The sequence below is a fragment of the Caenorhabditis briggsae genome, assembly GCF_000004555.2.
Source record: "Caenorhabditis briggsae complete genome, chrI, whole genome shotgun sequence".
Lineage (NCBI taxonomy): Eukaryota > Metazoa > Nematoda > Chromadorea > Rhabditida > Rhabditidae > Caenorhabditis > Caenorhabditis briggsae.
Genome location: NC_013489.2, coordinates 13,583,785 through 13,609,045, shown reverse-complemented (window position 1 = coordinate 13,609,045; position 25,261 = coordinate 13,583,785). Strand labels below are relative to the sequence as shown.

General features: G+C 35.5%; 5 protein-coding genes and 2 non-coding genes across 7 annotated transcripts; 4 read left to right on the top strand and 3 right to left on the bottom strand.

Annotated features, from left to right (window-relative positions):
* Positions 1-2,047: 2,047 nt before the first annotated feature.
* CBG15365 lies at positions 2,048-3,479 on the bottom strand (the record flags this gene model as incomplete). The annotated part of the gene is made up of 4 exons (XM_002646350.1): positions 2,048-2,535; positions 2,595-3,093; positions 3,272-3,390; positions 3,440-3,479. 4 exons carry the CDS (start codon positions 3,477-3,479, stop codon positions 2,048-2,050), a joined length of 1,146 nt encoding a protein of 381 aa, XP_002646396.1.
* A 350-nt stretch (positions 3,480-3,829) lies between these two features.
* CBG15364 lies at positions 3,830-6,619 on the top strand (the record flags this gene model as incomplete). The annotated part of the gene is made up of 4 exons (XM_002646349.1): positions 3,830-3,853; positions 4,638-4,807; positions 5,046-5,293; positions 6,114-6,619. 4 exons carry the CDS (start codon positions 3,830-3,832, stop codon positions 6,617-6,619), a joined length of 948 nt encoding a protein of 315 aa, XP_002646395.1.
* A 940-nt stretch (positions 6,620-7,559) lies between these two features.
* Positions 7,560-11,422, top strand: CBG15363 (the record flags this gene model as incomplete). Its single annotated transcript, XM_002646348.1, has 4 exons — positions 7,560-7,605; positions 7,658-7,782; positions 8,918-9,434; positions 10,908-11,422. The coding sequence occupies 4 exons, from the start codon at positions 7,560-7,562 to the stop codon at positions 11,420-11,422; spliced, it is 1,203 nt and encodes a 400-aa protein (XP_002646394.1).
* A 936-nt stretch (positions 11,423-12,358) lies between these two features.
* Positions 12,359-16,969, bottom strand: Cbr-pgrn-1 (the record flags this gene model as incomplete). Its single annotated transcript, XM_045241465.1, has 5 exons — positions 12,359-12,493; positions 13,360-13,629; positions 13,905-14,072; positions 15,160-15,408; positions 16,916-16,969. 5 exons carry the CDS (start codon positions 16,967-16,969, stop codon positions 12,359-12,361), a joined length of 876 nt encoding a protein of 291 aa, XP_045095704.1.
* Positions 16,970-17,294: 325 nt separating this feature from the next.
* Positions 17,295-17,366, bottom strand: CBG29092. Its single transcript has one exon. It is a non-coding gene (tRNA).
* Positions 17,367-19,552: 2,186 nt separating this feature from the next.
* On the top strand, positions 19,553-19,625 carry CBG28911. Its single transcript has one exon. It is a non-coding gene (tRNA).
* A 345-nt stretch (positions 19,626-19,970) lies between these two features.
* Cbr-sri-11 lies at positions 19,971-24,685 on the top strand (the record flags this gene model as incomplete). The annotated part of the gene is made up of 6 exons (XM_045241464.1): positions 19,971-20,129; positions 20,836-21,051; positions 21,885-22,100; positions 23,178-23,299; positions 24,215-24,532; positions 24,577-24,685. The coding sequence occupies 6 exons, from the start codon at positions 19,971-19,973 to the stop codon at positions 24,683-24,685; spliced, it is 1,140 nt and encodes a 379-aa protein (XP_045095703.1).
* Between the last annotated feature and the right edge of the window lie 576 nt (positions 24,686-25,261).

The following is a 25,261-nucleotide window of genomic DNA, read 5'->3' as shown; positions in this document are numbered from 1 at the left end:
ATTTGAATTCTGACGTCTTCTGGATTCAGAATTCTTCAAATCCTTGAAATAGGACGGAATGGACAAAAAACCAGGAATCAGCGTTATAAGCTTCTTAATTTTTAAAATTAGAAAGCAACTCGATTTTTTTTCAAAATTCCAGAATTTGGAGAAGAACTAGGCAGAATCTGAAGAAGAGATTTTCTGTGTCAATTTAACTTTTCAGGCGTTTTCTCAATTTTTATCATACTGCCCATAAAATTTCCAACAATTTGATACCCATATTGCTCATCTTTCAGATTTTTCAAAATTTCGAATATTCGAGAAGAACTAGGTAGAATCTGGAGAAGAGATTTTCCGGGTCCAGCTTCAATTTTGAGTCTTCTTTCATTTTTCATCTTGTTTTCCATAAAATTTCAAACAATTTCATATGCATATCGCTCATCTTTAAAACGTTTTCAAATTTTGAATTCAGAAGACGTCAGAATTCAGAAGCACCAAATTTTTGTAGTCATGACAATATGGGGGTCAATTCCGACTCAAATTTTGCGGTATTTCTTTTTTTTTGCTATTAAGACCAATAAAAATCAAGAAGAATCGAGTTATGAAGACCTTGAATTCAGAAGGCGTCAAAATCTAAATTTTTCAAAATTCTCAAAACCTAACAATATGGGTATCAAAATGTTGGGAATTTTCTGGAGTTCTTTTTTCACTAGCTTTTCTTCTTTTTTCTTTCAGCTTCAGAAGTTTATACCAGATGACGTCACAGATGCTTCTATTCTGAATTTAAAAAAAAACCAAGAAGATAAAATCTCACCTTGTTTACGGTTTCCCAACCTTTACATGCTTACACCTTTCTTCTTTTTTTCCTTCTTCTTCTTCTTCTTCTTCTTCTTCTTCTGCTTCTCCGTAAACCATGTGTATTCATAGAAATCCAGTTCTTCTTCTTCTTCTTCTTTTATCTTCTCCGAAACATCTCAAACGATTAAAGGGCATGTCGTTGGGCAAAAAAAAAACCGTGTGTTAAAATTTATTCGGGGGATAAGAAAAGGAGAAAGTGAGGAAAAAAAGAAGCAGCTGATTCTGATAAGTGATCTTTCTATTTGATAAATGATGGATCATACAAAATTTTAAGAGTACTATAAAAAGTTTCTTATCAAAATATTTTCTAGTCAACAAAAAAGAATTTTTGCTGAAAAAAATTTTTTTTTTTTTTTGAAATTCCAGATGTTTAGTTCATCCAGAATTCTGAATTCTGGAGGATGTGATGATTCAGAATTTGATTCATAATTAGAGAGTACAGAACATCGAGAGACGCAGAGAACAAATTGGAGGATGAGAAGATAAGAAAAGAATTTGTCATAATTGATAAGAAAATTTTGGGGAAAAATGCACAATTTTGCGAAATTCCGGGTAATTTTTGTTGACAAGAATTTCAAGGTACTGTAGGTCGTAGTATTGAAGACATTTCGAAATTTCCAGAAAAATAAATTTAAAAATTCTAAAAACTTTTTTTCAAAGGAAAATTAGAAACTACCGTATCCCTTTTGCTGTTGCTTAAAATTTGTTGAAACTAACATTTTCGAATTTCTCGTGTTTAGATCTTTAAAATGAGTATAATCATGACCTACTTTCAAAAATTTTGAAACTTCTGAATATTTTTGGACCCCTATGCGCCTTTAAACCCGAAAATTCCGAATTGAAGGCACCTAGGCGTGTGGGGTATCATTTTAAAGTATGAAACACGACAAACTCAAATTTCATTATTTCGAAAAATTTGGACCAGAAATATTTTGGAAAAAATCGAAAATTTTAAAAAATTGATTAACTAAACAGTCATAGAAAATCCTCACCAAAAGCTTTGATCAAAAAACGGATCCAAGTGGGCGGAGCCAATGAAAAGTATTCTCAAAATTCTCAGAAGTTCAAGTGTACTAACTGTATGCAATACTAAATAATTTCAAACAATTTGGTTTTTTGTGCACATGAAAACGGGTCGATGCTCGAAACCTACAGAGAATGTGTGTTAAGTGGTTTATTGAAAAAATAAAGAGTTAAAAAAATAAAATCAATGGTCATCAACACTTGCATCACAATAGTTATCAGTATCACAGGTAGAGGTTTCACAAACATAATTGGATGGGAACCTCGGGTCCACATTCTTCCATTCCATCCATTTTCCAGAATTTTCAAAGTTCATCCCAACCGATAGTTTCTTCGACTGACTTGGATAATCGTATCCCCAATTTTTATAATCTCTGACCGGAAGTAGTCCAGTTGGTTGGTCCCAATACCATTCCCCATCAATTCGGCGCAATCCAATGTGATAGGCATATGGTTCCCGAATTTGCGGAGTTCTTTTGACGATTTCAAAAACGAATTGATGCTTGTCTAGCGTGAATTCCGATGCCAAATAGGAAGTATTCCAACGAAGCTGACAGGAAGCAAGCGCAGCGAACCATACAGCCGACATTCCGACTGGTTGGATGCAGGTACCGTAGGATTGACCGGGAGTGCGGTATTGGTACCAATTGGAGCTTGGGCAGAAGCAATTTACTGAAATTACATGAAATGGGTGGAACAAAGATTTCATATTTTGAAATCGTGGTACAAACCTTCCAAGAGTGTATTTTCAATCAGTGTCATATTCGCATCTTGCTTGAAACTTAATCCGGGGCTTGAAATCTTTGCCAACTCCTCCACAACCTTCTCATCTCCCTGATCGTAGGCAATCGTCAGAATTTTGACGCCTCTGCCTTTCAGACGGTTGGCAACCGGAATTGGATCATTTTTTCCAGTTCCTTTAAATGTTGACGCACATACAATGATGACTTTTTTGTAATGTGATCTGTTAGAACCGAAACTTTCCGAATATAGTAAATTCTGAGCCGCCTGCAGGCCATGAGCCACATATGATGTTGAATCTTCGGAAATTTCGGACATGGTTGAGTAGAAGTTTAGCACATCATTGTTTTTTGGCCAATCATAGTTCAAGTGAGCATCAACGGTGGCGTTGGAGTTATAAGTGACCATTCCGATTCGTGTAGTTTTTGGATTCGATGGGTTGATACCAATTTGAGCGTCACTGAAGATTGAGGCAAGGTTCGCCGAGATCTGGAAATTGATTTTTTGATTAAAAAAAAAGTCCAATGTGTAGAATCCTGGAATTCTCATGGAGAATTTATAAAGTTACAAGTGTTTGAAGTAGAATTGTATAGTTATCTTAGAAAACGGGATTTTCGATTATTACTCAATGAGGAAGTTAATTAGAAGTTAATTAGAATTCAATTACCGCAGTAAGCCCATCCTTTGTCATTCCTTTCGAATTATCCACAACTAGAACCACATCCAACCACAGATTCTCCATTTTTGATCCGCATCTTCGCTCCTCTGGATATTCCGCCAAAATGGCTGAAAATTTCGGAATTTTGAGTCAGAATATGAATTTGGTATCGCTTACAGTATACTCGAATTAAAGAAAAAAGTAAAAAGCTCTTCATGGTTTTTGAGAGAGTGATATATGATTTTTACATTTTTGGACCATATTTTATACCCCTAACAGTTATCAAAAGTGTTCAAAAACAGGAAGAAAACACACCCAGATAACAAAGTACAAGTTGTTGTACTGAAAAAACATCCTTTCCAAAATTATTTCTTTCCTTATCAGTAGAAAAAAAGTTTGGCAAAATTCCTAATTAAAATTTAATTGAATTTTGAGAAAAAAAAGTCAAAACAATGTTTTTTTCCAGAATTCTCAAAAACCGATTTTCACTATGTGGACCGGGAATGTGGCCAAGATTTGACTAATCTTTGGTTGGATGTAGTGGCCGTGGTTGATAACTCGATTGGGATGACTGATGAGGGATTGGATTCGGTAAGAAATTTCAAAAAAAAAGATCCTAAAAATTGACCCAGAAATATGATTTTTAAGCCAAAAATGGTGATGTTTTCAAATTTCAAACCCTTCTAACTTTTGGAATTTTGCTCCAAAGTGTTTCAAACTACAATTTCTAAACTTCTGACGTTGAGAGCTTTCAAATAAGTATAATCACGACCTACTTTTCTCACTTATGAATTTTTGACTTCTTTTTGGACCCCTATGCGCCTTTAAACCCGAAAATTCGGAATTGAAGGCACCTAGGCGTGTGGGGTATCATTTTGTAGCGCGAAGCTTGCACAGTTTAAAAATTCAAGTTTCAAAGAAGTCGGAGCAAAAATACTCTGAAAAAAAGGCAAAACAATTTTTTGGGAAAACTTCTAAAACTACCGTATCTTTTTCAATTTTGCTCCAAACTTGCTAATTTTATTATTTTTGAATTTCCGGCAATTAGACCTTTCAAACGAATATAATCATGGCCTATTTTCTTTGAAGTTGAATTTTCCGATTTTTTTTTGACCCATGCGCCTTTAAACCGGAAAAATCGAAATTCGAGGAACTTAGGCATGTGTGGTATCATTTGAAAGCTCTCATCAAGTTGAATCTAAAAATTTTTGATTCAGGCTAATCAGACCTAATTAACGCTAATTAAGGTCAATGTTCAAGCGTTCAGTTTTTAGAAATCGCCATAAATCGGTTCAAAATCCATACTTTCCAATTCTTCTTTTAGGCGCGGAAATTGCTCAGCAAAGTCTACCTACAGTAATCCTTGAATTTTTAGGTTGCCGCCAATCTCGCCTCCGTATTCAGTGCTGGTACTCGTATTGGCACCAGTCCATCAGAGCCCCGTACCACTAGGCTGGGTCTAGTTACTTATAACTCCAGAGCTCAGCAGAATGCGGATTTGAACAAATTTCAGAGTTTGGACGATTTGTATGAAGGAGTTTTTGGGTAAAAATGTACAAAATTTCAGGTTTAGAACAGTTTTAGTGCAAAATTGATCTGATTCGGCCTATTTTAGGCCTTAATCGGCCTGAATTTGACTCTGGGATTTTTGGATGTTAAATCTTTGAATTTTTCACGTTGAGAGCTTTCAAATGATATCCCACATGCCTAGGTTCCTTGAATTTTGAACTTTCGGGTTTAAAGGCGCATTGGGGTGCCAAAAATTTCAGAAATTCACTTCTAGAAGTCACTTCCAAAAAGTCGTCGTTATTTATGCATCCTCCTACCGTGGAACAGGGGAACAGGACCCGTTACCCGTTGCTAATCGATTGAAAACTTCCGGAGTCCGAATAATTACTGTAGCTTATGACCAAGGTGGAGATGGGACGCTTTTGAGGCAACTATCTCAAGTTGCAAGTCCTGGATTCAATTTTAGTAGCGCTGAAAACGAGGGAAACATTATTGGACAAGTTCAAGGAGCGCTTTTAGAGTGTAAGTCATTGCTCAGCATATATTTCTGGGAATAGGGACGTTAAGATTGCAAGACTCGCGATTTCCATCATTTTGATACCCATATTGCCCAACTTCGGAAAATTTTGTGATTCTGATTCCTCTTAACGTCTTCTGGATTCTGAATGTCTCATTTTTGCAAATTAGAGCAATATGGGTAAAAAAATGACGGAAATTTTACGCTGAGCAACTTTGACGATGATGTTAACCAAAAAATCGAAGACCTGAATTTTCACGTCTTCGGAATTCAGATGACGTCGAAATTCAATTTTGAATTAAAATTTATTTTGACGCCGTCAAAGTTAGTAATCAGCGGATTTCTGTCACTTTAATATTCATATTGCCCTATATTGAAGGATTTGTGTATTCTGAATCTTCTTGACGTCTTCTGGATTTTGATTTTCTGTTTTTATGACAGTATGGTCAAAATGATGGAAATTTCAAGTTTAGTATTTTTGCGATACCATATTATGTTGAACTCAATAATAATAATAATTCCGAATTTTCACGTCTTCTGAAGTCAGAAGACGTTAAATTCAGCGTTTCAAAAAAATTATTTTGGCATCGTCAAAGTTACTAAGCAGCAAATTTCCGTCAATTTGATACCCATCATGCCTTACTTTAGAGCAAATCGTGTATTCTGAAACCTCTGACGTCTTCTGAATTCAAAACTTCTACTTTTTGCAAGCATGGCAATATGGGTATCAAAATGGCGGAAATTTCACGTTGAGCAACTTTGACGATGTGAAATCAGTTTCAAACAGATAATAAAAGAGTTATAACGTAAAAAAGCGTTTTCCAGCAAACTGTTTCTGCCCCAACGACTGGATTCAGTATCGTCAATTCTACTCGGACACCAATTCCTATCGTTACGGTGTCTGTTTCCAACCAGTGACACTCACCGCAGTTTGGAAAGCCGCAAAAAAGTCCTGCGCCAATCGGTGGAATAATTCTTATCTCGTAAATGAGTTCAATTTGTCAAAACACAACTTCATTTTGGATATTGTCAATTCTACAGTAGGATTTCACCAACCATTTTCCTACCATATCGGTGGGAATAAAGTAGGCGGAGTCTGGAAATGGGACCGCCCGACTGGATGGGAGCAACCGGAACTCAAAAAATGGTACAATTGGGAGGACGGGTATCCAATTGCTTCTTCTACACTAAATGCAATACTGAATCAACAAACTGGACAAGCCAAATGGGAAAATATTGATATGTTGAAAACGGCGGCGAATTATGTCTGTGAAACTGCCAGTTGTGATACTGATAATTACTGTAGTTCTGATGGAAGATTGGATGAATAAATTTGTTTGAATTTTTGTGAAATAGAAGGAACTCCATTAAATTTCCGTTAATTTCATACCCATTTTGCGCAATTTTTTCAGTTCTCTGAAATTCTGAATATTGACGTCTTCTGAATCCGAAAATGTTTAACTATTAAAATCATATCAATATGAGTATCAAATTAAAGGAAATTGAATGGACATCCCCACCCGAAGTTAAGAAGTCAGTCTTCTTCAGGATGTTCTTCTCCGAATTCTAAAAAAATCAAGTTTTTGGAACATGGGCAATATGGGTATCAAATTGAAGGAAATTTTATGGAAATCAAAATTCAATGAGAAAAAAAGACTCGTCAAGTTTGAAGTCAAAAATTCTCATCTCCAGATTTTCTTCTTCTTCCCCAGAATCAAAATTTTCGAAATTTTGGAATATGGTCAATATGGGTATCAAATTGAAGGAAATTTCATTGTGAGCTAGATGTACAATGTGCAAAACTTTCCAAATCGAAAGTTTGTCTGAAAATCTCTTCTCCAGATTCCAGAAATTCAGAAATAAAACCTCAAAATGTTATTTTCCATCTCAAAATACTTTCTCCTATTTTTTGAAATTCCTCGAAACTTCTTATCAGCGGAACAACCAAAAGAATACCCATCCATTTCCACCCAAACATAACTTTCTCTGCGTCTCCTAAAAGTTTACACTATGTTTTCTAAATTGTGTTTTCTACAAAATCTTCCTGGGTGTGTCGGCTCCTTATCAGTACATCCAATCATATTAAATCAAGGAAATAGTGCGATTTTTCAAGAGACGCAGACACAGCAAATGGGATGAGCAAATTGGCGTCTTAATTCTTCAACTGATAAGAGAAGATTCTCTAGTTTCAAAATTCCCAAAAAGTCACAAAATTCTAGTATAAATAGAATTAGTGGAAAATGGGAAAACAGTACCTACTCCTAGGAAACGATGAAGACTCTCGCCTGTCTTTTCATCCTTCTCGCTACAGTATACGGTATGTTTCCTCTTTTTTTTTCATTTTTAATTACCTCTAATTACCCTTACAGCCGACGTCTACAATCCCCAATCCTATACGGACCGCCCATGTGGAGACGACCTAGGTAATCTCTGGTTAGATGTGATTGCCGTGGTCGACAACTCTCAAGGAATGACAACTGATGGATTGAGCTCGGTAAGTGGAAATAGATTGAAAATTAAGATTCAACACACCGAGAGCTTCAAAATGATACCCATCATGCCTACCTTTGTTTAATATCGATTTTTCGAGTTGAAAGGCGCATGGGGGTCCAAAAAAATTCGAAAATTCGAAAATTGAGAAATATAGGTCATGACTATACTCGTTTTAAAGTTCTCAATGTGAGACATTTGAAAAATTAAGTTTCACAAACTTTGGAAAACGATTAGAAAAGATACGGTAGTTTAAATTTTTAGGACCCAAATAAGGATGACTCAGCAGAAGAGACACCTTTGATCTCAATTTGGACGTCTAAATTGAAAGAATAAAGAATTTTAAGTAGAATGTATAATTTTATCACAAAACTTCCATCATTTTGAGCCTTAAATCGACTAGTTTTGGTCAATTTTGACTTTTGCTGCTTTGGCGCCAAAAATAGACCAAAGTTGAAATTTCGAGCTAATTGATCGTGTTTAGACTCGTGTTTAGACTCATTTTGACCTCAGATTCGAGTTTGACTAATAAAGAGCTTTCAAATGATACCCATCATGCCTAGGTTCCTTCATTTTCGATGTTTGGCTGTTTAAAGGCGCATGAGGGTCCAAAAATTGCGAGAATTCGAAATTTGGGAAAATAGGTCATGATTATACTCTTTTTAAAGCTCTTAACGCAAGAAGCTCAAAAAAGCAAGTTTCAGGGATTTCAAAGCACAAGTGAAAAAGGTACAGTAATATCACTTTTTTGAGAAAATACCTTTAAAAATTATTTTTCTTTTTTTAAAGATAATTTTACTCCAAACTTTTTACAAAATGGTTTTTTGATTTTGTCATGTTTAGAGCTTCAAAATGATAACCATCATGCCTAGGTTCCTTCAATTTCGATTATTGGGGTTTAAAGGCGCATAGGGGGTCTAAAAAAGGGCGAAAATTCAAAATTCAAGAAAATATGTCATGATTATACTCATTTGGAAGCTCTCAACGCGAGAAATTCGAAAAATTAGGTTTCACAGGATTTAGACACAAAGTGAGGAAGTTACGGTAGTTTTAGTTTTTCGGAACATTTTTCAAAATTGTCCAAATTTGTCGGGAAAATTCAAATTTTGGTTCGATATTCTGGAAATCAAAACTTCCAGGTCGCTGCCAACATCGCCACTGTCTTCAGTAGTGGCACTCGAATCGGCACCAACGCCACCGAACCCCGCACCACTCGTGTCGGTCTTGTGACCTATAACTCTGTGGCCAAAGTGAATGCAGATCTGAACACATTTCAATCGATAAACGACGTCTACAATGGAGTATTCAATTATCTCTCAGCAGTGACAGATGCCACGGATTCCTATTTGGCCACTGGTCTCCAGGCAGCCAACGCTCTCTTCGCTTCTCAAAGTTTCAATTCAACCAGAAATCATTATAAGAAGGTTGTGATTGTTTACGCATCGGAATACAAAAGTTACGGAGAACTGGACCCAGTTAAAGTGGCCGATGAGATGAAGGGAAGTGGAGTCTACATCGTTACTGTAGCCTACGATCAAGGAGGAAATGGGCAGTTGTTGAAGGATTTGGCTGGAATTGCCACGCCGGGATACTCGTTCTCAAATACTGATGACTCTGATAATGTTATTGGAGAGATTCAAGGAGCACTTCTTCAAGGTGAGTTTGAGCCGAGGAACGAGGGAAATATTGTTTTGAGTTTTTTTTTCTCAAGTGAGAGAGCTAGTGTCAATTTGACATCGTCAAGGTTACTCGCCATCCAATTCCCTTCATTTTGATACCCATATTGCCCTACTTTGAAAAATTTCACGTATTCTCAAGTCGCTTCACGTCTTCTGGATTCAGAATTTCTATTTTTTGCAAACTATGGCAATATGGGTATCAAAGCAACGGAAATTTTGAGTGAAATACATTTAACGAAGTATTTTAACTAGAAAATCGAAATTCTAAGTTTTCACATCTTCTGTATTCTCAGTTCAGAAGACGTGACTACTCGAAATTCACAAAAACTATTTTTGGCATCGTCAAAGTTACTTCTCAGCGAATTCCTGTCATTTTAATACCCATATTGCCCTACTTTGAAAAGTTTGATGTATTCTGAAGTCGCTTGACGTCTTCTGGATTCAGAAAACCCATTTTCTGCGAATTATAGCAATATGAGTATCAAAATGATGGAAATTCGGAGTCTAGTTTTACGATGCCATATGTCGTTCCACTCAAAAATGAAAATTCCGAAAATTTCACGTCTTCTGAGTTATCAGTTCAGAAGACGTCAAACCTTGAAATCCACAAAAAACATTTTTGACGTCGTCAAAGTTACTCCCCAGCAAATTCCTGTCATTTTGATACCCATTTTGCCTTACTTTTAAGGAATCCATGTATTCAGAATTCTCTTGACGTCTTCTGGATTCAGTATTTTCTTTTTTGCAAAGTATGGCAATATGGGTATCAAAATGACGGAAATTTGAAATCTAGCCATTTTGACAAAGCCATATTTTGTACAACCCAAAAATAAAAATTCTAAGTTTTTACGTCTTCCTAAGTCAGAGTCAGAAGACGTCAAAATCCAGATTTTCAATTTTCAAAAAAACTTAGTTTTACATGGTCGAAATCCCCAACCAGCAAATTCCCGTCATTTTGATACTCATATTGCCATACTTAGAAAAATTTCATGTATTCTGAAGTTGTTTGACGTCTTCTGGAATCAGAATACCCATTTTCTGCGGATTATGACAATATGGGTAGAAATTAGCGGAAATCTTGTGGCGAATAGATTTGACGGATCACTTCAATTTAAAAATTGAAATTCTGAATTTTCATGCCTTCGAAATTCAGAAGACGTCAACATTCAAAACTTCCATCTTTCAAAAAAATTGTTTTCACATCGCCAAGTTTGATCTCCATCAAATTACCATCATTTAGATATCCATGTTGCCTTACTTTGAAAGAATTCATGTATTCAGAATTCTCTTGGCGTCTTCTGGATTCAGAAGTTCCATTTTCCGCAAAATATGGCAATATGGGTATCAAAATGACGGAAATTTCAAGCTGAGCAACTTTGACGTTGTGAAAACTTGCTTAACTCAAAGATTGAGATTTTAAATCAAGAAAATATACCAAAAAAAATTCCAGCCAACTGTTTCTGCCCAACCGATTGGGATCAATACCGCGTCCAATTCACCGACAAGAACTCTTATCACTACGGTCTCTGCCTCCAATACGTCTCCCTTTCAGCCAATTGGCTCTCTTCCAAAATGGCCTGCCACACTCGCTGGAACAATTCCTATCTGGCCACCGAATTCAGTCGGGACAAGCACAATTTCATTCTTCAAGTCGTCAAAAGCGACCCAGGAGTCAAACAACCATACAAATACAACGTTGGATTGAGTTGGTTGAGCAGTGCCAACAATTGGGTCTGGGAACAACCAATCGGAATCGATCAAGTACCCCTTCAAGTCTGGTCTAATTGGGATATGGGGTATCCGAAGAACGCTGCGAGCACCAGTGGAGTCCTAAATCTTCAAAGCGGACAGGTTACCTACTGGGAGAATCAGGGATTGATGACTGGAGCAGCCAACTATGTTTGTGAGACCTACTCCTGCGATACTGATAACTATTGTGATGCCCAGTTGAATAAGAAACACTGATTGTGGTTTTGGTTGTGATTTGAATAAATTCTGTTATGATCTTGATGCTAAACAACTTGAAAAGTCTAATTCTTCTACATAAAAGCAACATCTCTTCCTCGCCCTCTACCATTCACTATGGTGAAACCAAGGAACGTCTTCAGAAGACTTCAAAATCTAAATTTTGAATGAAGAAAAGGTTTGGGCATCTAACTAGACACATTTCCAATCTATCTGTCCAAATTTGAGCTCAATGGGTTAACTTTGAAGCGGCGGAAAGGCGTGCTACATACGCATTCTCAAACTCCGCGAGGTTTTAGGCCGCCGTGAAGATATTGGAGACACATTAATAATAGAGGAGACGCAGAGAAAAAGGGAAGAGAAGAATAAAATGGGAAAGAGGCTTCTTCTTCCTCTCTTTTCACGTCTTCTTCTTCTTCTTCTTCTTCTTCTTCTTCCCCTATGTTCTATACATGTCACCCTTCTCCTCTTTTTGGTCGCCTGACTGGCTCAACTGGTTAGAGCTATGGAGCATGCTCCGAGAACAAACGGCAGGGGGATCAAGAACGGCCACACTCGCCTTGTCAATGTAGGATTCAGGGAGGTGTTTCCCATCTACCAATCTGCATTGCCAAGGTTTTGGAACTTTGATTACTTTATGGTTTTTCGTTCAAACTAGTTCTTAATTGTTAATTTTCAAACAAGTTATTTTCAAGCCATGGCCCATGCGCCTTTAAATTGGGAATTTCAAAATCAAGCAAATATGGTTATGATTATACTCATTTTGAAGCTCTAAACAAACTTAATGCCAGTTTTAAAGCATTCTCGAGTTATGGTTTGAATGTTACAGTAGGATATGTTGTATATGAGGTCTTTAAAGGCGCATGACTCAAAACTCAAAAGAGATGACCATCTAAAAATTCAAAACAAGAACATTAATCAGTTTAAAGACAAAAATTAAATCTCCTCATCCTCCATGTCTCTCTCCGCATTCCAGAATCTAGTCCTCATCGTCTTCGCGTGCTTCTCGCATTTTCCACCAGCTACACAGTGATAGCCTCCCGGGCAGCAGGTGTCCTCACAGCAGACCGCCTGGAAAAATTGTAGCTTTGGTTTTTCAAACTGTGAAAATTGAATTTTTCAATTTTTCAATTCAAGAGCTTTAAAATGAGTATAAACATACATGACTATATTCGCTAGATTTTGAAAATTGCTAATTTAAAGGCGCATGACCTTCGAAAACTTTCAAAATTTGAAATTTTAGGAAAACTTGGTTTTTGGGCACTCATTTTGAAGCGCTAAACACGACTAATTTGAAAATCAAAATTCAAACAAGTTTGAATCGAAATTCGCAAAGTTTTGCTTGTTTGAATTTTTGGGAATGAAAAGTGGACTATACCTTGACCGTATCCGTAAAAAATATTTTTAAGCTAATTTTTCGAGTTTGTCAAGTTAAGAGCTTTAAAATAAGTATAAACATGACCACATTTGCTTAATTTTGAAATTTTCAGTTTAAAGGCGCATGGGTCTTGAAAATTTCCAAAATTTCAAAATTTTGGAAAACATGGCTTGTGGGTACTCATTTTGAAGCCCTCCTTATGCTAAATCGGTTGATCTATGTTAAAACAAATCAAATCCAAAATTCACAAAGTTATGATTATTTGAATTTTTGGCCTTTTTGAAAATCTCAAAAAAAAATCCCATAAAATTAAAAATCGATGAATATGGTCATGTTTACACTCATTTTGAAGCTCTTCATGAGACAACTTTGAAGATTCATGTTAAACTTAGTTTGGAGCAAAACTGAGCAATGCACGATCTTTTTAATTTGAAACAAAAAAATTAAAAAATTTTTGTTTTCAAAACATCGACATATTTATACTCATTTTGAAGCATTTTTCAAGACAATTTTAAATTTTTAGGTTTCACACCTCAAAACGCAAAACTCAACGACTTACATTGCTCAATGGACAACACATTGCCTTCCTCTCCCCTTCAGAGTTACGGATCTTACAACACGTCGTTTTTGCCGGACAAGTTTTTCCGATTCCACATGAAATTGGCTCTACGTCTTCTAAATTTGCGACGACGTCTTCTTCAGCAGAATTTTCAGTGGAGACAACTTCTCCATCCTCGTCTTGATCCTCCTCTTCTGGCAAGAAATCGATAGCCGGCTTACGGTGGATGTTGGTGGAAGCGAATTTGCGGAGATGTGGGATTTTGGCGAACTTCAAAGTTGAAATTTTTTAATTTTTAGATTTTTGAAAATTCTAATAAGCCTAAATTTGTTGCCCTAGCTCTTCTAGAACAATTTTTATAGTCAAAAACTGGAAATCAAAAAATGTTTTGAAACACTTTTGTTTTTTGCTCATAACTTTTTTTCTAGAAATTTTCAGACAATAATTTTAGCCCCATTAGAACCGCCTTAAAATTATAAATGTTGTGATATAAAATTTGAAAAACATTTTGTTCAAAATTTTCAAAAAAAAAAATGTTTTCTCACATTTTGAGAACAAAACTGTCCGTGACACTGGAAACCGTTTGGACAGCAATGGAGCATGTCTGGACAGCATACGGCATTTGGCACTGGGCAGCATCCATACGTTCCTTGCTCCAGAAGACAGCAAGTCGAACCGTCTGGGCATTTACTGGACTTGTCGGGGCAGAGAACCTGGAAAAATACCGTTTTCGGAATTTTTGGAATTTTGAAATTTCGAATTTCGCGCCTATTTTAACAAAAGTTCTATTCCCAAAAAAAAATTGTGTTCTGCGCCTTTAAATGTTGAAAAAAGGCTGTTAATTATATGGACAAAATTTTGAAGGTCCTGCGCCTTTCAACCGGCGGAGCTACGCGGTCAAAGCCTCTGTCGATGCACCATGTCGCAAATTTCAAACTACCGTAACTTGCTTCATTTTGCAGGTATCTAGCTCATTTTAGTTTCAAATTTTTTCGTATGTTAAGAGTTTCGAAATGAGTATAACCATGACCTACTTTAGAAAATTTTGATTTTTGACGGGGGGTATGCGCCTTTAAACGGTAGCATGCGTCTTTAAACTACCGTAGCTAGCACAGTTTTCATAGTGACTTCATGTTTGACTTTTTGAAAGCTTCAAAATGAGTATAAACATGCCTATATTTGGTGAATTTTGAAATTTTCAATTTCTTGGCGCATGGACCCTTAAAAACTTCAAATTTTTGAAATTGAGTAAAATATAGACTGTGGATACTCAATTTAAAGCTCTTTATGCGCCTAACTCAGAAATTAATGTTTTAACAAGTTTGAATCAAAATTCGCAAAGTTATGATCGTTTGAATTTTTGGGACTCTTAAAAATCTCAAAAATGAAAAATTGACCATATCCTGGTCAAATCGGAACCAAGCTCGAAATTAGTATAGTTTCTGCGTTTTTCAGAACGAAAGCTTCAAAATGAGTATAAACATGCCTATACTTGGTGAATTTTGAAATTTTGGGTTTAAAGGGGCATGGACCCTTAAAAAATTTAAAATGTTTAATTTTTAGGAAAACCTGGCTTGTGGGTAGTCAAATTGAAGCTTTTAACATGCTTAATTCAACAAATTAAGTTTCAATAAGTTTGAATCAAAATTCGCAAAGTTATGATCGTTTAAATTTTGGTCACTCCTCTTCGGGACCATCGAAAACTTAATAAAAGAAACATCTATAAATATGGTCATGTTTATATATATTTTTTTGAAGTCCCTCTTGACGAGCTAAAACCAAAAATCTACAGTAACCCACTTCATTGAACTCATTTCTCTCCACTGTCTTTCTTGCTGGCTTCTTTTTTCTCATTGGAATATGATTGGAATCCTCTCCGATGCATCTGGCACCTTGGGGATCACAAGTAGTTCCAGATGGACAGCAATGAGTACGGTCATCACAACAAACCGCCTGAGGCATTGGGCAACATCCCCACATTTGGTCTCCCAATTTGCAGCATGTCTCGTCATCGCCACACTCGGTTTCTTTGTCGCATTGGTGGGCGGTCTAGAAAAAAATAATTATTTAAAGATTGTCTAATTTTCGAAAAGTAGAGAAAAATGCAATTTTTTGAGCCTAAAACCATAAAAATCGGTCGAAAATGGCCTGAGTTACGACTAAATTTGAAAATTCAGTTTTTCAAATTTTTAACGTTTTCCTGATTTTTGGAATATTTCCCGAAATGCCAGAAACTGTTAATTCTTATAAAAGTACTTCAATTTATCTTGTCAAGACCTTCAAAATGAGCCTAAACACGGCCTATTTCTGTCAACTTTGAACTTTCGACTTAAAGGCGCATGGACCCTTGAAGTTTCAAAATTCTCAAAAGATAGGGTTGGTGGAGCTCATTTTGAAGCTCTAAGCGTCACAAACACAACTATATGTGTTTCAAAACAGTCGGGCTACTGTACTTCGAGAAAACAGTCAAAAACTAAATTCGCAATTTTTCCCATTCAGGTACTGACGTAAAAACCATAATTTTTGAATGATTTTTGTTAGGTTTTTTTGATGATTTTAATTGATTTCTAGCCATATGCATATAGACCGCATTGTAAGCTTCAAAATGAGCCCAAACACGGCCTATTTCCGAAAACATTGAGTTTTAGACTTTAAAGGCGCATGGGCCCTTCAAATTTTGAAGTTCTCGAAATATAGGCTTGTTGGGGCTCATTTCGAAGCTCTCGGCGTGAAAAATGCAATTATTTCTGTTTTGAGGGTATAGGCTTACTGTATTTCGAGAAAAGTCCAAGACAAAAATTCGCTAAACTTCGATTTCAGCCATATTGCAAATATAGTCATTTTTGATGGGGTTTTCCGGGATTTTAGGCGATTTTTAGCCATTTGACTACATTGTCTAGTTTTTTTCATTGTGAAATTCAAAATAGGCCCAAACAAGGCCTATTGTCTGACAACTATGCATTTTTTGACTTTAAAGGCGCATGGACCCTTGAAGTTTCAAAATTCTTAAAAGATAGGGTTGGTGGAGCTCATTTTGAAGCTCTAAGCCTCACAAAGACAACCAAATGCGTTTCAAAGCAGTTGGGCTACTGTACTCTGAGAAAAATCCAAGATAATGTTTGTAAAACTGTCAATTTGAGACACTTCTGTAAAATCGTCATTTTACCGCGATTTTTGATAGGTTGTTTTGGGGATATCAGTTGATTTCGAGCCATTCGTACTGTTTTTCTCATATTTACCGCGTTATGAGCTTCAAAATGAGCCCAAACACGACAGATTTCCGAAAACTTTGAGTTTTGGACTTTAAAGGCGCATGGACCCTTCACATTTTGAAGTTCTCGAAATATAGGCTTGTTGGGGCTCATTTCGAAGCTCTCGGCGTGAAAAATGCGATTGTTTGTGTTTTGAGTCGAATGGCTTGCTGTATTTCGAGAAAATGTCCAGACAAAAATTTGCTAAACTTCGATTTCATGGTCTTATGCAAAAACGGTCATTTTAACGCTATTTTCGATGGGGTTTTCCGGGATTTCAGGCAATTTTAAGCCGCAAAACTCACCGATCTCCCAACTAGAACTAGTGCTGGCACTAGTAAAAATAATGCGAAACGCATGGTTGGAGCAATAAGAAGACTATTTGGGTAAGAAGAAGAAGAAGAAGAAGAGAAGATTGCTGATAAGAATTATCTTATCATTAAATATTCGATAACCTGTACACAACTTTCTCTCTGCTCTTTTTCTCTAACTCTCTCACTCACTCGCCTTTTTTATGGTCAAATAAATATATTCGGTCTGAAAACCAAATGTTTTTAAAGGCTGAAAGTTCCCAAAAAAATTAATTGCTTATAAAATTTTTTTAACTATGTTAAAATGTCAAAAAAAATGTGGAAACTTCATCAGAATTCTATATTAATCAGTAAAAAAGAAGCACAAAAATTTGGGCCGAACCGGGAATCGAACCCGGGACCTCTCGCACCCGAAGCGAGAATCATACCTCTAGACCATCCGGCCACTGGTGGAGAGGGAGGGCGGAGGGCGTAGAGGAGGGGGCGGAAAACGTGGGAGAAACGAGGGGGAGGGGAATGTTTAATTTTAAAAAATAATTAATTTTTTTTAAGTTGGGTTACTGTAGTGGGGTCCTGGTTTTAGGGAAAATCGTTGGAAAAACACTTCAGAGGATTTAGGCCTCTTTTTGGGCCATTTTCAGACAAATTTCAAATTCATATTTTACAAAAAAATGTTTTATTTCAATTTTGAAGATGTCTAACAAAGCTATTTGTCCTCAAACTTGCTACCGTACTGCTGGTTGGTCAGAATGTCCAATCTAAAAAAATTATTTAAAAAAAATATTTTTTTAAATTTTTTTGAAACCTAAAAATTTTCCAAAACTTCTCCTTCAGCACTGTCCGATACATCGAATTGCTCATTATCATTACAGTAACCTGAAACATCGAATGCGACCCGATTAGGAACATTGAATCGGTTGCGAGCTCTATAATAAGGTTAATGTACCGTAAACACTGTGAAGCCAACTTTGGTCCTTTGTATCTAGGTTACTGTAACAGATATCAAAAAGTGGTCAACTGATAAAATGTTTATCATATTATCAGCAACATTTTATCAGTTGACTATTTTTTGATCTTTGTTATAGGAACCGAGATATAAGGGATCAAAGTTGTTTTCTGTTCGGGTGGCAACTTCTTTTCTGGGTTAGTAGGTACCTTGCAGTCCGGTTGAGTCAGTGAGTACGACATACATACACATGTCGATTGGAACTATAATTAGGACTCCTGGAATCACTAATTGCGTTGCTAAGCTTATTAATGCAGTTTTATGAGCTTGGTAGGATTGAGCGGACATGTGACGGCGTAGCCGTTGAAGAATCACCATTGTATGGATACCCAGGAAAAAAAAGTACCTTAATTTAAAATTATTGAATTTTCCATAAAATTTCTGACATTTTGAGCCCAAACACGACTAGTTTTGCTCAATTTTGAAATTTTGACCCAAAATGGGAATAGTTGGAAAATTGAAAATAGCCCCCATATCTCAACAACCATTTGTTTAAATCATTCAAATTTTATACCATTCAATTTGTGAGATTTTCAGTTTTGAAATGAACCCCAACAAGCCTATATTTCAAGAATTTCGAAATTTCAAGGGTCCATGCGCCTTTAAAGTCAAAAATTAAAAATTTTCAGAAATAGGTCATGTTTAGGCTCATTTTGAAGCTCTACACGTCAGTAGAATCACAGTATAAGTGTTAGATTGATTGGATTACTGTATTTCTGTTTTTGAAAAAAAAACAAGGCGTGTATTATTTTTTTTTCAAAAATTTTCAATTTTGTCCATACCTTTCTAAATTCTTGGTTAAACCCAATGAAACTAAAATTTTCAAGTTTTGCTAGAAAACAGCTTCGAAATGAGTATAAACACGACAACGTTTGCCAATTTTTCAAACTTGACCTATTTTTTGAAGAGACCGCCCGAAAAATGTCAAAAATCGAAAATAAGCAAAATTAGTCGAGTTTGGGCTCATTTTGAAGCTCTAATCAATCCAAATTCAAAAAACTATGTTTCATCAATTTTGGATCGAAAATGATAAAGTTATCATAAAAATTAAATTTTCAAAAAAATTTTCAAAAATTATGTCATGTTTATACTCATTTTGAAGCTCTCAACCATTCAAATCCATTTCTCAAGCTCACTTTTAAAACTACAGTAACCCACTTGCATTGGCATTCTGGGCAATTTATCTTTTTTTTTAAATAAAAAAGTCAGACGTTTGCTTTGACAGAGTGTGCCTGATCCAATGAAGCAGCAGGTGCAAAGAACGCCAATTTCGGGGAAAACATTTTTTCTGAAGTTTTCAAAATTAAAACACTGCGTAATCTCTAAAAATACTCTTTGAACATTGCATTTTGGACACCTCAACTTTGAGGAACCTAGAATCATTGTTAATGGACCAACTTTGATAAAGTTTTTTAGATTGTATAATTTTATATTTGTAGAGCTATTTGCGAGCTTTAAAATACAGTTTGAAATTTCCAAAATTATTAAGTTTGAAGAAAGTTATGAGCATTTCAAAATACACCAAATTCTCCATTTCTAATTTTCCCCTCGCACTCTCTGCGTCTCCCCGTCGGCGCCACTTTCCCTCCCCTTCTTATACGCACTCGCCCTCTCTCCCTGTCGCCGCCCGGTTAGCTCAGTCGGTAGAGCACCAGACTCTTAATCTGGTTGTCGCGGGTTCGAGCCCCGCATTGGGCTTATTTTTTTATTCTTTTTATTTTTGCTTTCTACATCGATTTGGTTGGGCGGGAAATCAAAATTTTGGATTATTTATGATTTTCAGATTTCCGAATTTCATAATAATGATTTAAGAAAACTCGTTTCGTACCCCAAATCAACCCTACAGGTGAAAACTTTAAATATTTTCGAGGGAGTGGTTCAAAAACCATATTTTCAGAAAAGTTTCATTTAAAAATATCATTTTCAGCTGTCAAAAATTACTACTAGAGACAAATAAATACCAGCGATTTTTATGTCAAAAATCTCAAATTTCCACTTTCTGGCTTTAAAAATTCTGAAAATCCAAAATTTCTAGTCAAAAAAATGCCCCCACCATGCCCGGACACCATTCCAGCTTACTATTCAACCACTTTACATATTATCGGTGGAATTTCTCTGCCAATAAACTTAATCGGATTCTGGTTGGTATGGTTCCAGTCGCCTGGAATGTTCGGCTACAAATATTGTTTGTGTTATATGCAGGTGGGTTACTGTATTTTTTGCAAATAAGCATAAGAAAGGAGTTTGGCAGGTTGAGAGCTTTTAAATGAGTATAAACAAGCCATAGTTTGAAAAAAAATTTTAGGTTCAAAAAGTTTGCATGGACCATAACTTTTTCAGTCTTGATTCAAGTTTGCTAAAAATTATATTTATGAATTTACCTTGTTTAGAGCTTTAAAATAAGTACAAATAAGCTATAGTTTGAAGAAATTTTGAAATTTTGACTTTAAAGACGCAAGATCCTAAAAATTCATCAAAATTGAAAATAGAGCAAAACTGGTCGTGTTTAAGCTCAAAATGTTGGAAATTAGATTAAAAATTCAAAAAATGTAGTTTCAAACCAATTCAGACAGTCCTATTCCCTTAAATTCCTTATTTGACTCTCTTTTCCCTGTCAAAAGTTTATATGGAACATAGCTTTCTGAATTCTCATCCAAATTTCATGAAATATCTATTTTTGAGTTTACCTTGTTAAACGCTTCAAAATGAGTATAAACATGACATATCTTTGGGAATTTTGAAATTTTGACTTTAAAGGCGCAAGATCCTAAAAATTGACCAAAATTGAAAATAGACCAAAACTACCCGTGTTTAGGCTCAAAATGTTGGAAATTAAATGAAAAACTCGGAAATATCACTTTAAAACCATCTTGGACAGTTCCAAGTTCTATTTTGACCCTTTTTCCAGCTCGCTGCGTTCCTAACCGAGCTCCATATGACTTGGGGTTGTCCAGCGTATTATTTCTTCCCACTAGTCGGCGGATATAATACTGGCGAGTTTTTGGGGCAATTCATAAGTGCTCATTTGAGCTTTTCCCTCTGGGTTGGGGTTTATTCGTGTGAATTGGCTGGTGGGCTGTGTTGTTTCGTTTATAGACATAATGCGGCTGTGCAGATTAGTCAGGTAAGTTGGTTTTTTAGTTCGGCGGGAACTTTGAATTTTTTGAAAAATTTTGAAAAAAAATCTAACCAAAATCGGCCTATTTTGAGTTGATAAATAGCCGTTTGACTTTATTTTTTAGTTTTCTCAAATTTCTCAATTTTTCGCAATTCAAATCGATTCCAACGGGGTTGAAACTGATTTTACTGAATTTTCCATCAAGTTCCCAACATTTTGAGCCCAAACACGACCAGTTTTGTTATATTTTCAATTTTGCCCTTTTTTGCTCTGGTACATGCGCCTTTAAAGTCAAAATTTGACTTTTTGGAAATAGGTCATTTTTATACTCATTTTGAAGCTCTGAACAAGGCCAACTCAAAAATATAAGTTTCATACATTTTGGAGGAAAAATAAGAAAGTTATGAACCCTTACGCCAGAAAAAAATAACTGACACTTTTCTGAAAATTGGCCATAACTTGGGCATTTTTTGTCCAAAATTCATGAAAATAAAATATTTGAACTTGATTTGTTATTAGCTTTAAAAAAAGTATAAACAAGACCAGGTTCCGTGAATTTTAATTTTTAACCTGGACCATGCGCCTTTAAGGTCTAAAATTGAAATGTTTGGAAAGTATGTCGTGTTTATACTCATTTTGAAGCCCTAAACAAGGCAAGTTTGAAAAAATAAGTTTCATGAGTTTTGGAGTAGAAGTGAGAAAGTTATGGACCATGCAAACTTTTAAGACCAAAGAATACGCTCAAATTTTTTTTTCAAACTATAGCTTGTTTATACTCATTTTGAAGCTCTCAACTTGCTGAATTCAATCTCAATTTAGAAAATTGAAAGTTTCTTCAGCTCGCCGCGTTTCTAACCGAATTATACATGTCTTGGATATGTCCTGGCTACTATTTTTTCCCATTAGTCGGTGGATATAATACTGGAGAGTTTTTCGGGAAATTTATAGATTCTCATAAAAGTATGAGCATTTGGGTTGGGATTTATTCGTTCGAGTTGGCTGGTGGACTGTGTTGCTTTGTTTATAGGCATAATGCAGCTGTACAGATTTGTCAGGTAGTTCTGGAATTCAAAAAGGGACCATAACTTTTTCATTTCTGCACCAAAGTTCATGAAACTCATATTTTTGAGTTTGTCTTGTTTAGTGCTTCAAAATAAGTATAAACAAGCTATATTTTCAGAGAAGTCGAATTTTGACTTTAAAGGCGCATGGTCCAGGCCAAAAATCAGAATCGTTCAAATCTAGTCGTGTTTAAACTCATTTTGAAGCTCATGACAAGAGAAATTCGAAAATCTAATTTTCATAAATTTTGAACCAAAACTACCCAAGTTATGGCCAGTTTTCGGAAAAAGTGTGTCTTTTTTGGCGTTTATGTCCATAACTTTTTTGTTTCTGGTTCGAATTGTGTACCACTTTTATTTTTGAACTCGACTGATTTTTAGCTTCAAAATGAGTATAAACAAGATATAGTTTGAAAAAATTCGAAAATTTCCTTTTTTGAGGGCCCACCAAAAATTAGCCAAAATTGAAAATGGAGCAAAACTAGTCGTGTTTGAGGTCAAAATGTTGGAAATTTGATGAAAGTTTTTGAAAAAGTTGTTTTTGAACCAATTTAAACAAATCTATTCCGTTAAAGTTCTATTTTGACTCTTTTTTAGGTTGCATAAGTTTATATGGACCATAACTTTTTGAATTCTCCTTCAAATTTCATGAATTTTACATTTTTGAGCTTGTCTTGTTTTTAGCTTTAAAATAAGTATAAACACGACACATTTTCCGGAAATGTCAAATTTTGACTTTAAAGGCGCATGGTCCAAGGCACAAAAGGCCAAAAATGAAAATGAAGCGAAACTAGCCGTGTTTGGAGTCAAAATGTTGGAAATTTCATGAAAAATTCAATGAAACTAATTTCAGCACAATTTGATCAAATTTGAATTCTGAAAATTCAATTTTTCCAGAATCACATTTCTCGACAATTCGTCAAAAAAACCGCGCTATTTTTGGTCCATATTTTCCCATTTGCCACTTCGATTTGTATGTTTTTCTCCGGTCTCACCTATCAACAAAAATATAATTATGTCAAGAAAGTAGGTCGAATTACAGTACTCCTTTAAAAGTTTTTAAGGTTCCAGAACTATCCACAATGCTTAAAATGGATGGCGTTTGATGGTTTTGAAGCGTATGACAGTAGTGCGAATCCAATGATTATTGTTACTGGAGCCGGAGCATTTGTCTTCGTTTTTATTATTGTTTGGTGATTGTTTTTTTTTCATTTCAGATATTTTGAATCCAAATTTGGCTGATTTTAGAATTTTGCATCTCAAAACTATGTTCCCTAACTTACTCATTTTTGCTCTAAATTTTATGAAACTCATATTTTTGAGTTTGTCTTGTTAAGAGCTTCAAAATGAGTATAAGCATGACATATTTTTCAAAAATGTCAGATTTTGACTTTAAAGGCGCATGGTCCAGGCCAAAAATCGAAACCGGTAGAATATGGTCATGTTTATACTCATTTGAAAGCTCATGGCATGCCAAATTCAAAAATCTAGTTTTCGTCATTTTTGGAGAACAACTAAAGAAATTGGGACCCCTCCAAAATAAAAATTTTAAGTGTCAAAAGCTTGCACGGACCATAACTTTCTTATTTTCGCTTCCAAATCAATGAAATATATATTTTTGAGTTTGCCTGGTTTTGAGCTTCAAGCTGAGTATAAACACGACCTAGCTTTGAGAAATTCGGTTTTTTCCATTTTTCGCTCGAGGGTGTGCGCCTTTAAACCGAATTTTTCAAAATTCAAGAAACATAGCCATGATTATACTCATTTTAAAGCTCATGACAAGTTGAGTTCAAAAATCTAGTTTTCGTCAACTTTCGGAAACAACTAAAGAATTTGGGACCACTCAAACATAAAGAAATGTAGTGTCAAAAGTTTGCATGGACCATAACTTTCTTATTTCTGCCCCAACGTATATGAAAATTATATTTTTGAGTTTGCCTTGTTAAGAGCTTTGAAATAAGTATAAACACGACATATTTTAAAAAATTTATAAATCTCCCATTCCCCCCCTTAAAATTGACCAAAATTGAAAATGGTCCAAAACTAGTCGTGTTTGGGCTCAAAATGTTGGAAATTTCAAAACAAATTCAAATGAACACATTTTGCAGGTACTGCTTCTCTCTGGGGGTCCATACCATGATTCTTTTGCAACGCCTGCGCAGTCACATGTCCGTTCAAACCTACCATATGCATCGAGCCGCATTGCTCAGCTTATCCATGCAACTTGCACTGCCTGGTGGTCTGATTATCATCCCGAAGAATATCATACTGTATATCACTTTAACCGAATCTCTGGAAAGTCAGGAAATCGCCACCAATATGATGTTCCTTATGGGATCTCACTCAATGTGTCAGGTTACTGTAATGGTTATGAGCAATTCTGTGTATCGGAGAGTTTTGAAGGAAAAAATTTGGAAATTTTTGAGGTAAAATTTTGTTGAAAAAAATCTGAAAATTTGAATTCTTCCAGAATCGATATTCTGACGAATCAGCAGTACGGTAGTTCTGTGGAGCCAAGTGAACGGACGAATAGTTTTGTGAGACAGGCTGCTGCACAGACTGCAATTCCAGTTGCTTGAAAAATTCGAATTTTTAAAAAATGTTTATTTTTAATTTTTTTCGAATAAGAAATTTCAGAAATTGTGGATATAACCTTCTGAAAGTGACTTCATTGCATTTTTCATCTATTTTCCAACATTTTGAGCCTAAACACGACCAGTTTTGCTTCATTTTCAATTTTGCCCTATTTTGCTCTGGTCCATGCGCCTTTAAAGTCAAAATTTGACTTTTTGAAAATAGGTTGTGTTGATACTCATTTTAAAGCTCTAAACAAAAAAAGCACAAAAATAGATTTCGTGAATTTGGAAGCAAAAACAAAAAAGTTATGGACCCTTTAAAAAATAACTGACACTTTTCCGATAATTAGTCATAACTTGAGCATTTGGGCAAATGAGTATAAACAAGACCCGGTTCCGTAAATTTCAATTTTACACACACACACACACACACACACATTTTCCGAATTGAACATAACTTGGGAATTTTTTGTCCAAAACTTCCGAAACTTTGATTTTTGAACTCGTCTTGTTACGAGCTTCAAAACAAGTATAAACAAGACCAGGTTCCGTGAATTTCAATTTTTGCCTTGGACCATG